This window comes from Phragmites australis, chromosome 15, assembly GCF_958298935.1.
Source record: "Phragmites australis chromosome 15, lpPhrAust1.1, whole genome shotgun sequence".
In the NCBI taxonomy this organism is placed as follows: Eukaryota; Viridiplantae; Streptophyta; class Magnoliopsida; order Poales; family Poaceae; genus Phragmites; species Phragmites australis.
In genome coordinates, this window is record NC_084935.1 from 7,501,227 (window position 1) to 7,515,197 (window position 13,971).

Here is a 13,971-nt window from a genome sequence, read left to right on the forward strand (position 1 = left end):
CTTCCGTTCTTGCACACGCGGATTGATTCGTTCCAATCGATGCGTGGACAAGGAGGGCGGCAGCGGATGCGTCGGTGACGGTACGACTAGGGCTCACCATGCGTTGCATCGATGCCCTCCGCAGCAGCTCCCCTCCTCTCATAGAATCGAGGCTTCACGGCTGTTGCTGAAGAAGTGGGCTGCTTTCGCTGGGCAATGTGGGCTTGTGGTGCAGGCTGACCCAGCGGGTTAGCAGCACGGCCAGCCCCACTTGCACCCCTATTCTACACCTGGTCGTCCTGCAGCTTGACAATCTGGCACGACCCACTCGTACGAGCGGAGACGATGCCCGTCAACTCCACATGCTAACCGCCAACTGTTATCTAAGCATACTCACACCCAAACCACACCCAAGAAGGCAAAACCATAGTGAGAATCTGGGGCCATGAAAGTGTCCCCAGAGAAGGCAAACCACACCCAAAAGATGCCATGAAAGTGATCCGACAGCCTTCGACCCGCCCATACATACATGAGAATCTGGGGAGGCAGGCCACGTTATCCACCAATAAATACACAATGCAGAGGGCGGAAATAGCAAATTACAGGAAGATTGAACAAGATTATCGGACAGTATTAGAAACATTGGCTATCTGGAAAATGCCAGTTAAGTTAACCGATTATCAAGTCTGATCACAAATAAATATTTGGTCAGATGCCTGCAGGAGGCGTCGAGTTCAACCTAATGTTCTCCCCCCTACTCCCAACAAATATTGGTTGGCAGACTTCTACCGGTGATCACAAAAATATTCCCTGATACTCTTATGTGGGCTAACTACAGCATCCACGGCCCTTCCAACACCAACTCTGGACAAAATGGGTGATTCATCGACTTTTGCTGCAAGAGTTCCAATAGAATGGTCGGCAAGTAGGGGCAGCATCAAAGGGGTATCATCAAAATGGCCAATTGGGTGCAAAGATATACTCCTTGGTCACAACACCCATGAATTGGAAATCTGTTATCAGAAGAGTAGTTCAGAACATAATTTTACAGCAAGGTAGTTATTGATTGGTGTATATAGCTGATCATACTATCAGAATTCAGACCACGGGACTCTGTATGGATATGATATTCTGAAACACCTGCACTAGGACAGACTTACCTAGTAACAATAATCTTTGTCCCTACATGAAGGCGTCCAACTTTGATCGCTTAAGATGCTGTGGTCTGAAATCCTCCAACTTTAGATTGGAACTTGCCTTGGCCTCATTCAAGAATGAATCCCCCTTCTCTAACCGGATAGATTCTAGAACTGCCACAAGGATATCAGCTGCAATACCATCTTGTACAAGGTACCCAGGTTCTTCTCCACCATCTTGAATCAATCTACCTATCTCTTGCAAGGGCAATATGTTTTCCTGCACAAACCTTGCAAGAAGTCGTCCAAGGTACTCTGTGGCTCTTGGAGCATCACTTAGAGTATCTTCCAATGAAGCAAGAACAGATGCAAGGCTGCAAAAAATAATCATGAAATCACTAAATGGTACAATGTGGACAGAAATTGGTAATAAGAGAAGAATATAAGAAAACCACCTACCCATCAATGAGTTGTCGCTTGCTCAACAAATTATGTCGACCATTGCAAAGGCTGACGAAAAGTTTAGCCAACAACTCTCTCTCCATGTCTTTTCTTTCAAAGGAATCATTTACCCAAAGTGATACAACAGAAGGATAGAAACTTGGAGCATTCAACTCCTCAATACACAATGCAACCTCCTTTTCATCTTTTGCACTGCCCAAACAGAGTCATATATTAGCAGACAAAATAGGATAACTGCAGTGTTAGAACTTTTTCTTCATGACCAAGCAAAACCTGAGCATTCAGCAACAAAGAACTATAATATACTAGATAAAATAAATAGTGCAAGAAAAAGCCTCCAATGAATCCATAAACTCATAACCAAAGTACAAGTTTGCAGATTTCTCTTAGGGTAGAATTCCCTGGAAGTGGTAACATGCTCTCCGTCATGCAGTAGTGGTGACAAGTTTCATGAGGGCTAAGTTTCATCATTTCTGTTTCTTAATGTGTGAACTTCAATATGTTATGACAATGTGCCACCCAATCTCAGAAACCTGAGTAAATCAACTAGGAAACAAAGAAAAAGAAAAGCAGTGCAACGAAACACAACCTAATATAGCCTTCCGAAAATAAGCAGCTACTGGAACAACATATTTGGTGCAATAGCAGGAATCCCACATGAATATGTGTACGCATTTAAAAATCTTACCTATAATATTCCCGAATGGCGGCAACAGATTTCTCTCTCAAATCATCCTCAGAGTACAATTTATTTACTGAACGGCCTTCCTGGCTGGCTGGTTTGTGTGAAGGTCCAGCAGATTGAGTAGAAGCTGCTATTCTACCAGAGGTTCGATCTGGAATTCTTGAGCTAGGATCCTCTCTTCCAGTTGAAGATGTCCAATCAGCCACCGAGTTATACCCATTAGTACCAGACACCATCCTGCGATGGTCAACAACTGAAGGAAGTTCAGCATTAGATATCAGCGGCTGCCCTTTTATAGACATACCCCTAGCAAGGCCACCTTGTGGCCCAAGAGTGATAGCTTCATCCTTGACGAGACGCTGGGGAAGAGGAACAGTTCTACTTTCAGACTGATGCCTTTCCTCAAATCGGATGTCTTGTGAACCGAATCCACGTGAATGCGAAGGCAGTCCCCGAATGCTCCCTTGCTGTGAACTTGGGGACGCTAATGCTGCTGAGCCACGTGGGCCATAATCCATAGGCGGTGCTCCTCTTCTTGGAGCGGAACTGACAACTGAACCACGTCCTAGCCTACTCGTTTGAGCATGTCTTTCCTGAGCTGCATCCCTGTGAACCTCCTCGATCTTCTTGGGACCTTCAACTTTACGCCTCTGCTGCCATTTATTTTTCCTCAAATCAATTGAATCTCTCAACATAAACCTTACACGAGACGACAACTTCTTACTTGTTGACATCTTCTGCATTATATCAAAATAAGCATCCATGTGTTCCTTCGCCTTTGAATGATCTATCATCTCTCCAATTGTACTCATCAATTTGCACAGTGCTTCAATGTTTTCTTCATCAGGATCTTGGTAATTTCCTAACAATTTTTTAATGCACTCATGCATGATCCGTTCCGTCAACATCCTCTTTTTGTACAATTCTCCGATCAACCTAATGTTCCCAAGCATGCGCCTTCGAGCACGGATTCTCTTTGCCTCTCTTTCTTCTTTGGTTTGCTTAATCTCACCTTCCTCTTCTGTTTTATCAGCTTCAGCTTCTTCTCTTTCACCCCTCTCAAACTCTTCTTGGCATTTGTTCAAAAGCAATCTCTTGAACGTGATTTTCTCATTGTCTTCACTAAAGTCTGGCAAGGCACTAGCCAAATGGAAACAAAAATTAGCATACATTTCACAGAAAGTAGGTTCCATCAAAGCTTTGTCAAATATCTGTGAGATGACCCCTGTAAGAGTTGCCACATTGTCAATGTTTACTTCCTTAACTTGTTCAAAAAGTTTTTCAAAGTTTTGCGGAGTCAGCTTATTAAGAATGCCTTTCAGCTGCCTCTGCTTCGCCTCTTCCTGGTCTGACACTTTGCCAACAACATACTTTTTCTCTGCTTTGTGCATTGTTTGCATGGGCATGGCAGGAGAAGGCATCAGACCTTTTTGCTGCCATCTATCTGAATCAGAGCCGCTGCGAGGTATTTGAGATCCAATGGATTGCATCGGTCCTACAAGAAGTCCACCACCATGGTGACTTGATGGTTGACCACGTGGATTCCTCAAAACACCATGATTAACTCCTGGGCCACCACGGTAATTGATAATTGATGGACCATTTGTCAAGTCCATGTGGGCATCACGACCAGGACTGAGAGGAACACCTGATTTTGTCCACCTATCGTCAGCCATAGCAGCACCACGGCGGTCACCACGAGAAGTTGGCCTGTCAATCCCCCTTATAGGACTAGGGTGAGGTTCATGATCAACAATATAGGACTTTCCTGCCAAATTATTCATTAGAGCATTGGCAGTGGCAACATCATTCAGCTGAAATCCAAAAGGAAGACCAGTACAGTGATGTGACAAAGTTAGCAAAAAATCCCGTGAGTATTTCTTCCTGCCGTTTGCTTCAGTTGTATCTGAATCCAATAATTGTGTGACGCCAGCCTGATTTCCAGAATCCGAACTTTCCAACTTTGGAGTAGACATGTCTGCTGCATCTTCCCAGTCATCGGGCTCAACTTTTTTCTTACCATCATCTGCAGATGTGCTGACCTCCCTTTCAGATTCATCAGGCAGCATATGAGTTGCATCAACTGTTGAAGAACTATCAGCACTCTCTGCAGTATCGATAATTTCTAACTTTTCCTCTGGTCCCTTGTATGCGTTATAAAGATCTGAAGTCCCAGCAGCGTCAGCTTTAGAAAGCATTTCCTTTCTCTTCTTCTTCTTCCCAGCTGTGGACTTTGTTCTGGTAATCTCCACAGGCTTTTCCCTTGATTCTGGTTGAATAGATGCTGTTGGTGCAGCATTGGATTGATCATCTACCGTACTTTCAGATTTCTGTGGCCCCTCTGATGCAACTAGAGTAACACTGGAAACAGCTAAACCTGATTCCTGACTAATATCTGAGTCACCTTTATCATTAGCACTTTGAACAGTAGACTCTGAAGTTTCAGAAGTTCTCACAACCTTCTCATTGCCATCAAGAAAATCTGACAAAGTTTCAGAATTCTTGGATGAACTATTCATCTTATCTTGTTCCTCAGATCCAGATAGTGTTGACTCCTTCAGTAACTGTTCCTGATCAGGTACCTGAGGTGCTGGATCTGAATTATTAGTATTAGAAGTCACTGCTAATGCCTGCCCAGTCATGTCCATTGCAGATACTTCAGATGATTCACGTTCAGTACCATCAGAAGAAATATTATTTTTGCTAGGATCTGCAGAAACTTTGTCAGTTTGCTTGCTTTCCTCACATTCAACAGCAGAAGCAGAAAAGCTTTCTACTCCTTGAGGCTCACCGGTACCCTCGGAAACTGGTTTTGGAGAGCTCTTATCTGTCCCAGATACATCAGCAGCAGTCAATGCAAATGAGTTAGAGAAACTAAGAGGCACACCATACAATTCTGAACATGTAAAGAGCATACCATTTATTGGTGTGCTGTCAACTTCAGCTGTACGAGCCCCTGGAGAAATCCTACTTTCAGGCAAGGCAACCGTTGAGCCTGAAGATGAGCTGGTGTTCTTTGCTTCCAATTGATCACCATCATCACCTCCAACCTTTACAGAAGTTTGCACCTTTAAATCTACAGTAGACAAAGCTGACTGAAAGATACAAAATGCAAACATTTTAGTGAAAGAAAATGCAAAACCAGGCACAATGCAAATATAGCGTGCTAGAAAGAAGCAGGAAGGAAAAAGCGTACCTGTTGTTGTTGAGATGAATTCCTGGTGTCCTTTTTAGCGCCATTTTTCTTACTATCCTTAAATGACCCAGCCCTTTGAATGGCTTCTTTGTTCTTCCCATCAGCCCCAGACACAGGTGAGACTGAATTCGCAACAGGAGATGCCATCACTGTAGTTTCTGGTTTTGCACCTTGAATTGGTAAGGACTGGCTCGCCACAGTGGGATGCTTCTCTGTGACTACCAGAGCTTTACTCTCCTTCTCATGGGCTGATTTATTAGAAACAGTAATCCCAGAAACAACTTCGCTATCCTTCTGCAGATTTGGTGCAGCATCCTCAGCTGGCCTTAGCTTAGGTGCATCTGATTTACACGGTGGGGCACTTATTGTGACAGTACGAGTCCCAGACTTTTCCGTCTGCAAACCACCAGGGTAAGGTTTAACTGTGATTTGGGACTGACCTGATGCCGCAGGACCTGCAGATGGGCTGATGTATGTCATTGCTTGCCCAGACTGAGTGACAGGAAAATTCAACCTAGGGCCTGAGGATGCGTTAGCGACCTGGTTGACACCAGTCGTAGGAGGGTAATAAATACCTGACTGATTGTAGGTGTTTGGTGGCTGATGATATAAGTCTGTAAGAGGATTGTAACTACTGACTGGCTGGGATTGTGCTGACAAATTAGATGAAGACCTCTGCCCAGAAGAGTCCATCCTCTTATCAAGCTTCAACTCTTCATGAGTGTCTGGATGAGTAATTTTGACAGTAGTTTTCCGAGAACCAATAAACTGTTGCTGAGTATATTGTGGTGCCATGTTCATAGTAATGTTGCCCAACTGAGGTGGGAACTGATGACCAGCTGAAGAAACATAACTCATACCCTGTCCTTGATGCATCATTGCTTGCTGTTGCAATTGATGGTGCTGGATAGCCGAGGCATATAGCTGCTGTGGAACCTGTGGTGCATTACCACCCGTCAATGGCATTGGCATTTGCAATGAGCTAGGCACGACAACTTGTTGCATATGTGGACCATGACCACCAAACTGCAAGGGAACTGGTGGCTGCTGATGGTGAAACGGAATTGGCATGGGCAAACCAGAAATTGATTGAACATTGGGTCTCAGAGATGCAACATTGGGAGCAGACGGAGAAACGTGCACATCTCTTTTCACTTGTGATGGAATATGAGGGTTCACAGAGTTAGGTTGGCTAGAACCAACAGCATCTTTTCTTGTTTGCTGCTGCTGTGGCTGCTGCGGCAGCTGCAATGGCTGCTGTTGTTGCTTTTGCTGCGGCTGCGGTGGCTGCTGCAATGGCTGCTGTTTCAGAGCTGGTTGTATGGGCGCAGCAGGTTTGACTTTAAGTTCCTCCAGAAGTGCCTGAACAGGATATACAAAGAAAATAGAATCTTTCAGAACATTGGTCGATAAGAATGTATATCAAAACAATATCAACAACACAAGCAAAAGGAACTGGTTGCATAGAACTCCTGTAGATAAGATTACTCGTAGGGACATTAACATTTTTGCAAGTTCTAGCTAAAAGTAGCACTAAACTGAGGAAAACCAGTCAAAAGTTACAAGAGACCAATAATTAATAATAAACAAAAATCAGATAAATGACTCTGCGAGGACAGGACAAGATACCTGATTACGTTTTTGTTCATCTAAGTTTGGAGGAGCTGAGCTTGTCCTAGCAGGAAATTGCTACACAAAAAGTTTATTGAACTTAGACGGATAAGTAGGGAAGCAAAAGGTAATTTATAAAATAGAACCGCATCTAACAAACTGCAGAAAAAAGGGGATAACAGAATCATACCGGAAGCCCGTTCATGTTTATACTACCAAACTGTAAGTTAAATCCCTTGGATGGTTCCCCTGAGAAGTAGCGAAATAAAAGGAAAAACATAAGGCAGTTAACCATGCAGCATGGCATGTGTATAAAAAACGGGTCTGCAAACAACCGAGCGAAGAAGATGTGTAATACCACTATTAATGAATGGTCACCATGCATATGCACTACCTGTAATAGCTTCTAACGTGTAAGAAAAATAGAGCTAAACCTTTTGATGCTCCCTGAGGAACCGGTGGATTGGAGCTCTTTGGTGGTACCCTGGGGGCAGCATGAGGAGTATTTTTTGGCAACTGCGTACTGGCCGGATTCTCAATAGCAGGTGACGACGATGGTACTTGAGGATCTGGACAGTCAAAATAACATGTTCGATCAACCAAAGAAACACATCAAATCAAGTTCCGCGTCGGTCCTCAATCGTAAATACACAGTAACAGAACAGGGCATTCGACTCACCGTGGTGCTGCGACCGCGGTGCAGGGATGGGAATGTACGCTGCCGCATTCTGTGGCGCGGTTGGTGGACGCACCGGCGTCTGGAGGGGGCCAGGTGCGGGTGCGGGCTGGAAGCCGGTGGTGTCGGGTTGACTCACCACCCTCTGGTGCCCGCTGTGGCCATTGCCAGGCTTCCTGAAGCTGAATCGAGATCCAAAACTCCCATCAAAACCCTACCTTCCCCGCCGAGATCAAATCAACCGCGCGGCAGGCAATCAATACCAACCAGTAACTTACCTACGGTTGGATGAGAGGGGAGGCTGGCCGGAGGGGCCCCCGCCGCCCTTGCCCGCGCCGCCGACTCCGCCTCCGCGGTGGCCGCCGAAGCTGGTGGACCGGCCGGGTCTCCTGGCGTGCCCCTCGCCCCTGTCCCCTCGCTGGGACATAAATCCCTCACTCTCTCCTCACCGATCTCCTCCTCCTCCTGCGAGCTTCCCTGATCCAATCAATCACAAATCCACAACCCACCAAAAATAAATCACCTGGAACAAACAAACAAAATCCGCGAAACAAACCCTAGGGCTAATCCTCCTTCGCGTAGCGCGGCGAACGAATCACGCCGGCCGGCGAGCGGGGTGCACGTACCTGGGGGCCCCGGGGGCGGCGGCGCCTAGGGTTTGGTCGTGGCCAGTGCGAGCAGGCGACACGGGGGGGCCGAACGAATTGTGATGGGGTTGGGGGAGGGGGAGAAGTGCAAGCGAAGCGAAGAGGGGGGGAGAGGCGTCTAGTAGTATAGCAGGCAGAGGCAGGTAGCAGCATCAAACCGGGGCCGATACGATTACGGGAAAAAATCTATAATCCGATTTTAATTCGTTCCAATGCTTTTAAAATTCGACATATTATCAAAATAGTCGTCAAAAATTATGTTCTACTATCTAGATTTTCAAAGAATTCAGAAAAAAAATATGACTTATACTAAAAATAAAATAACAAATTTTAAGGACATGTAGCTCTCAAAAAGTCTGACGTAAAGTGAGCAATTTTTCAAAACGGATACATATCTTTGCAACTTTGTTTTTTATTACTTAAAAAATACGTAATGTTTTTCGCATCAGTCAGGACGTCTTGTCTTCCCCATCCTGTTCCTCTCCCACGCTCCCGATAAATGGGGCCTGCACGCCTAGTCACCCTTTCTCAGATCCAGCTCAGCGCCCCCCTCCCCCGCGTCTTCCCTCTGCCACTAGCTAGCCCCGTGTCCCCTCCATCATGAGTTCTCAATTAGAAAGGCCTCATCGAAGACCTTCACGCGCCACCCATCCCATCCTCGTCGCCCTTTGCTGTCTGCCACTCTAAACCCGCCTCTCCACCGTCGGAAGCTAGCCCTTGCCCAACCCGCCCTCGTCGCTGCCTCCGTAGCTCCGATCCTCCACTCCATTCTCGCAACCCACGAGGAATCTTCTGGAGCCTAAGGTTTGTGTGTCCATGGCGGCCATTGAGGCAGCAATGGCTCCACCCCAGGTGCCACCGGCGTGGAGGAGGGTTCCTACAGCTGCTCTGTGTGGGCTCCTCGCGCTGGCCTCGCAAGACGTCGTTTATGGCCTGCTCCGCGCTTTGGGCTTAGCCACGTCGAGCCCGGCTCCTAGGTCAGCACTCACCTTGAAGCATCGCTCCGCTCGCATTGTGGTGCTCTTTCTTATTCGACTGCGCCAGTGCCGTCGAACTTGGCTCCAGAATCCAGGCACCGACTGAAGCACAGCAGCCACCCATGAGAGGAACTCTCTGCTTCTGCCCGTGGTGGTCGTCGTCCTCTCTCCCCCACCCACTCCCGGTTCCAGTATTTGCATAGCGTGGAGTGTAGATCCATCCGGACTTGGGAATTGTGATTGATTTCTCTTGTTGGTGAGGAACCCTAACCTGCTTGATTGAGTCAATTTTGTTCCCGAAAACTGCTGCGAGCAATCGATTCCAAATCTGTCTTTCCCTCCATCAGTTAGTAGCGGAATTCCTTGCTGCATGGTGGAGTGCTAATCTAATTTACCATGGTTCTGGTTCGGTTCGGCTAGGCTATTTCTTCGTCACGCTAGGTCGATCTCAGTTGAGTCCATGGGTTCTAAGGTGCAAGTGCAGTTAATTTTCTAAAAAGTTTGGTGGTTCAACTGAATAGCTAGTTGTTTCTTTCACAATGTTGTTAAGATTTTTTTATAACTTAATTGGTGTTCTTAATTGTAGCTTAATTAACGTTCTTGACTGAATAGCAAGCCATTCTCCCGGCATTATAGAATTTGCAATAAAAGTACAGTGCAAGTACAAAAATTGCAAGAAAGTATATGATACAAAGTTGGAAAAGGAAAACAGTGAAAGAAATAGAAGAAAATGGCTTGAGACTGGGAGTAGAAAGGTAGAATATCATAGCTCGGGAAAACATTAGGCTATCAATTAGGTGACGCTATTCTGAAGCCAATCAATCGTTTTGTTTTGGATTATTTAATTCTTTTTGGGTGTCTCTAGAGCCCTGAATTTCGATAGCTATATATTTTTTTTAATCTTTCACTCCACTGTGATGATGCAGGTTACAATAGTATCTTGAAGACTTACAATTTGATGGAGCAAAATGATTGCATGGTTGACTCACCAAGGAGGCAGCATAACCTTCTGTGCGACAAGGTCCAACTGGTGAAAAGGAAAGAGAAAAACCGCTATGAAATTGTCCCCTTTCCCGATCCATTGTCCTTCGAGAAAGGCTTCTTTGTTGTGATCCGCTCCTGCTAGCCTTTGGTACAACACAATGAAGGGATAATATTTGTGGATGTTGCCAGCCCCTCTGGTGCTGGGAAGATGGTGTTTACTGAGAAGGTACTCAATTTCATGTCTGATGTTGTTGTGATATCAATGGAGAACTACAATGATGCAACTCGCATAGTCGATGGCAATTTTGATGGTAGCCCTAAGCTTCAAGCACTTCCAATCTTGTTTTACAATTTAATAATTTGGATGCCACTTCCTTAACAACAAGAAATTTTCTAAAAATAGAAAACGCAATAGGATATAGTTGATATTTCATATATTTGAGCCGAGTATCTTATATTTATTACAACTACATACCTCTGCTTAGATAATGGTATAATTGTTATTTTATATGCTTTATGATGTAATGAAATTATCAGGGAGTTCTATTATTACACACTGTATTCATGAGGTAATAGTGTTGCTAACCAGAAAAATTGATGCTTTCACCTCTTCACACTTGTTCAGATCCACGTCTAACTGACTATAAGACACTGTTGGAAAATGTTCAAGGTCTAAAGGAAGGGAGGTCAGTTCAGGTTCCAATCTATGATTTCAAGTTGAGCTATCGGATTGGGTATAGGTAAATAATCACTGTCATCTTCCAGTATTACAAAGGTAGGTCAATATTTCATCATTCATTGTTTAATATTATCATTTCTTATGTGCAACATAATAGTTGATGCCCCTAGCTCCTGGATTGTTATCATTGAAGGTATTTATGCATTGAGTAGAAGTTACGGTCTGTGCTGGACTTGCGTGTTTCTATCACTGGTGGTGTTCAATTAGACCTGGTGAAGAGGGTTTTACGGGACATACAGCGAGCTGGCTACGAGCCTGACGAAATAATTCATTAGATCTCAGAAACGGTACCTCCACCTTTCCAACTTTACTATACATATGCATTAGCGATCTTATGATTTATGTTAACATGTAAATTACCTCTTACAGCCATCAATGTGATTTAATGAATGATTGTATTTTTAGGTTTATCCAATGTACAAGGCTTTCATTGCGCCATATTTGGAGACTGCACATATAAAAATTAGGAACAATTTCAACTCATTCACATAGTAAGATGACTTCGCGGCGACAGCGCCAGGTCGTGCGGCACCGGTGCATCGTGCATGGAACGCGAAGGAGGAGGAGGCATATGAGCTGATCTCATTTTTTTTTCTCTGGTGACCTCAACACCAGGCCGAATCGATGTCGTTTTCACCAGATCTGCAGATGCGCGATAAGCACAATGGCCGGCAATGGCAACGGCGCGGTGTTCTACTTCTTGGTGTTCGCGATCTTGGCCAGGGTGGTCAGCGCAGCATCTAAGCTTGCCGGCATGCACCATGTCTACATGTGGCACCATGATATCGGAACCACCAACACCGCGTCCTCCCTCATCACCTGGGCCATCACCACGCTTGCCTTTGGGCTGACGTGCAAGGAGATCCACATCGGCGAGCACCATGGGTGGCGGCAAGGACAAGAACACCCAATCAACTATATTATTTGCTACAAATTTTATGCTCCCGATGATACACGTGCATTGAACTAATGATTTAAAAAGAACATAAAAAATTGAGCTTATACGGTCAAGAGAGTCCGGATCATATGGAGGGGGCTAGGTGGCTGGTGTCCTCTCGCAGGGCCGCTTTTGTTTGCCTTGGGCTTAGTTGTGGCCTTGCGGGGACGTGTGCATGTGTATGCACCTGGCACTCCTCACTCCTCCTCGTACCGGTTCGAGTTTGACACGGTTAGGTCGAGAGGGCATGCACGATGGTGCAGCTCCGTTGGTTTTGCTTTTTGTAACATTATGGGCCACACTATAAGTCCATAGTACATATGTTAGGATCCTTGGTTGAATGAGTAGCACCATTGTCCCGTTTTCTTGGGCTAAATCGGCCCATGGTAAATAAAGTCATCTCTGAAACAGGAAACACTGACAGGTCAGTCAAGACCAGTCCGAAACAACTAACACTAGACGAGGTTGGTCAAGACGAGGTCTGTTTATGCATATATGAAACATATCCCGTGTTTTCTCAAAAAAAAAAAAACACTAGACGAGGTGCATGTGCATTGTCACGGGCCAACTTTTAAATTCATGAAATTGAAGTTTTCTGATTGACGGAAATTCCAATATAATGAGAAAAATATTCATAGCAGAACATCAGCCTTTTGAAGCATTGCTTAGCAGGATTTCAATGAGAAAAATATTCATAGCAGTACATCAGGCTTTTGAAGCATTGCTTAGCAGGGTTGCATACCATGCTAAGGCTTTATGACACAAAAGAAATAAAGTGTAGAAATGATCTTGGGTCAGACTAAAGCTAAAGTTACACAGGAACCAAGGTGCCAATTCGAAGTATCGAAGCTAACTTGAATTGGATCAAACAGTTGCAGTACATCACCAACAAACAACATGAGGATTGACAGATGTGCAAGAACGATGATGTTCGTCGGATTGGTTCAACATTGTGCAGGCAAACATATTAAGGTGTGTAGAGCACAAGATAACAATGCAAGAAGGTAGCAACAAAGATCAAGCAAGAGCGATGTGCAAAATGAAGGCCTCAGTAGCTAAATTAGAATGCATTCCTATTCACCATTATGCGAAGAAGATAAAGATACGGTTTTAAAATAACTTGGTTAGACTCTTAGCAGCTAGAGGCAGGTCTGATCACCCCATTCTTATACGCAAATTGGAAAACAAGTATAGAACGGAATTGCCTGACTAGAGATGGTAACAAGCTCACACTAATACAAGGGGAGAGGAGATGAGATCTGAGGATGGATATGGGAGAGAGGACGAGCACAGGCAGATCTCGTGGCGGAACATTGACACGCTGATGGGCAAGTGCTGCTCTTGCTCTCCTCATCCTCGGCGTGCTGGAGGTCTCCTTCTCCGAGGCAGCCTCCCCGAGGTCTACGTCGTACTCCTTCGCGCCAAGCTTCTTGTCTCCAATGTCACCTCTATTAGCGTGGGAGACCACACCATTCCCATCCTAAAACTCTAATCTGATCATTATACGCATCATGACATTATATTTTATATAGTTAATTTTAATTTAAGGTATTTAACCACGTTTCAAAATTTTTATGTAATCGGTCAATACGTGTCACTGTATATGTATTATGAGTGAAAAATGTTAAGAGACAATTAAGAAGACCCTAAGGTCCTTTGAGAAGTAGAAGAAAAACAAAAAGAAGAAAAACAAAAAAAAACAAAGTCTTTCAACATGTGGGTCCTTCCCGCAATCTGGCGCCGAAGTACAGAGGCTCCACTTAAAGTCAACGACCAACGCTCTCATGTTCGTACTCTCTCAATCACTCTCCTTCACCCAACCGAGAGAGAGAATCACCTCGACCACCTTAGTGGTCAGAGATCGACGAAGAAAACTTCTCCGAGTTCTCCAAAGGCTTTCTCAAGCCCTTCCCCATCGTCTTTTGCGCCGGAGACGCTTCCA

General features: G+C 44.9%; 1 protein-coding gene and 1 long non-coding RNA gene across 3 annotated transcripts; one reads left to right on the top strand and one right to left on the bottom strand.

Annotated features, from left to right (window-relative positions):
* Window positions 1–578: 578 nt before the first annotated feature.
* Window positions 579–8,495, bottom strand: LOC133892452 (eukaryotic translation initiation factor 4G-like). 2 transcript variants are annotated; one of them, XM_062333241.1, is made up of 13 exons: window positions 8,372–8,495; window positions 8,024–8,222; window positions 7,749–7,927; window positions 7,504–7,638; window positions 7,260–7,318; window positions 7,088–7,147; window positions 6,034–6,820; window positions 5,459–5,913; window positions 5,180–5,357; window positions 2,266–5,089; window positions 1,575–1,769; window positions 1,140–1,489; window positions 579–992 (listed from the first exon to the last, which is right to left on the bottom strand). In XM_062333241.1, exons 2-12 carry the CDS (start codon window positions 8,170–8,172, stop codon window positions 1,162–1,164), a joined length of 5,349 nt encoding a protein of 1,782 aa, XP_062189225.1. In that variant the 5' UTR covers window positions 8,173–8,222; window positions 8,372–8,495; the 3' UTR covers window positions 579–992; window positions 1,140–1,161. The 2 variants fall into 2 exon arrangements, with proteins under 2 accessions (XP_062189225.1, XP_062189224.1); XM_062333240.1 differs by having other exon boundaries at window positions 5,459–6,820.
* A 2,303-nt stretch (window positions 8,496–10,798) lies between these two features.
* Window positions 10,799–11,620, top strand: LOC133893580 (uncharacterized). Its single transcript, XR_009904535.1, has 3 exons — window positions 10,799–11,128; window positions 11,226–11,379; window positions 11,498–11,620. It is a non-coding gene; the product is annotated as an uncharacterized LOC133893580 (long non-coding RNA).
* The last annotated feature ends 2,351 nt before the right edge of the window (window positions 11,621–13,971 follow it).

What these genes read in the sequence shown, in the direction of transcription:
- LOC133892452 (XM_062333240.1), bottom strand. Translation starts at nt 8,172, where the DNA reads ATGTCCCAGCGAGGGGACAGGGGCGAGGGGCACGCCAGGAGACCCGGC. An exon ending in TCCTCAGGGAGCATCAAAAG is followed by an intron (nt 7,319 to 7,503) that starts GTTTAGCTCTAT and finishes GCTACTTCTCAG; the next exon opens with GGGAACCATCCAAGGGATTT. An exon ending in GCCATTCGGGAATATTATAG is followed by an intron (nt 1,770 to 2,265) that starts GTAAGATTTTTA and finishes CTGTTTGGGCAG; the next exon opens with TGCAAAAGATGAAAAGGAGG.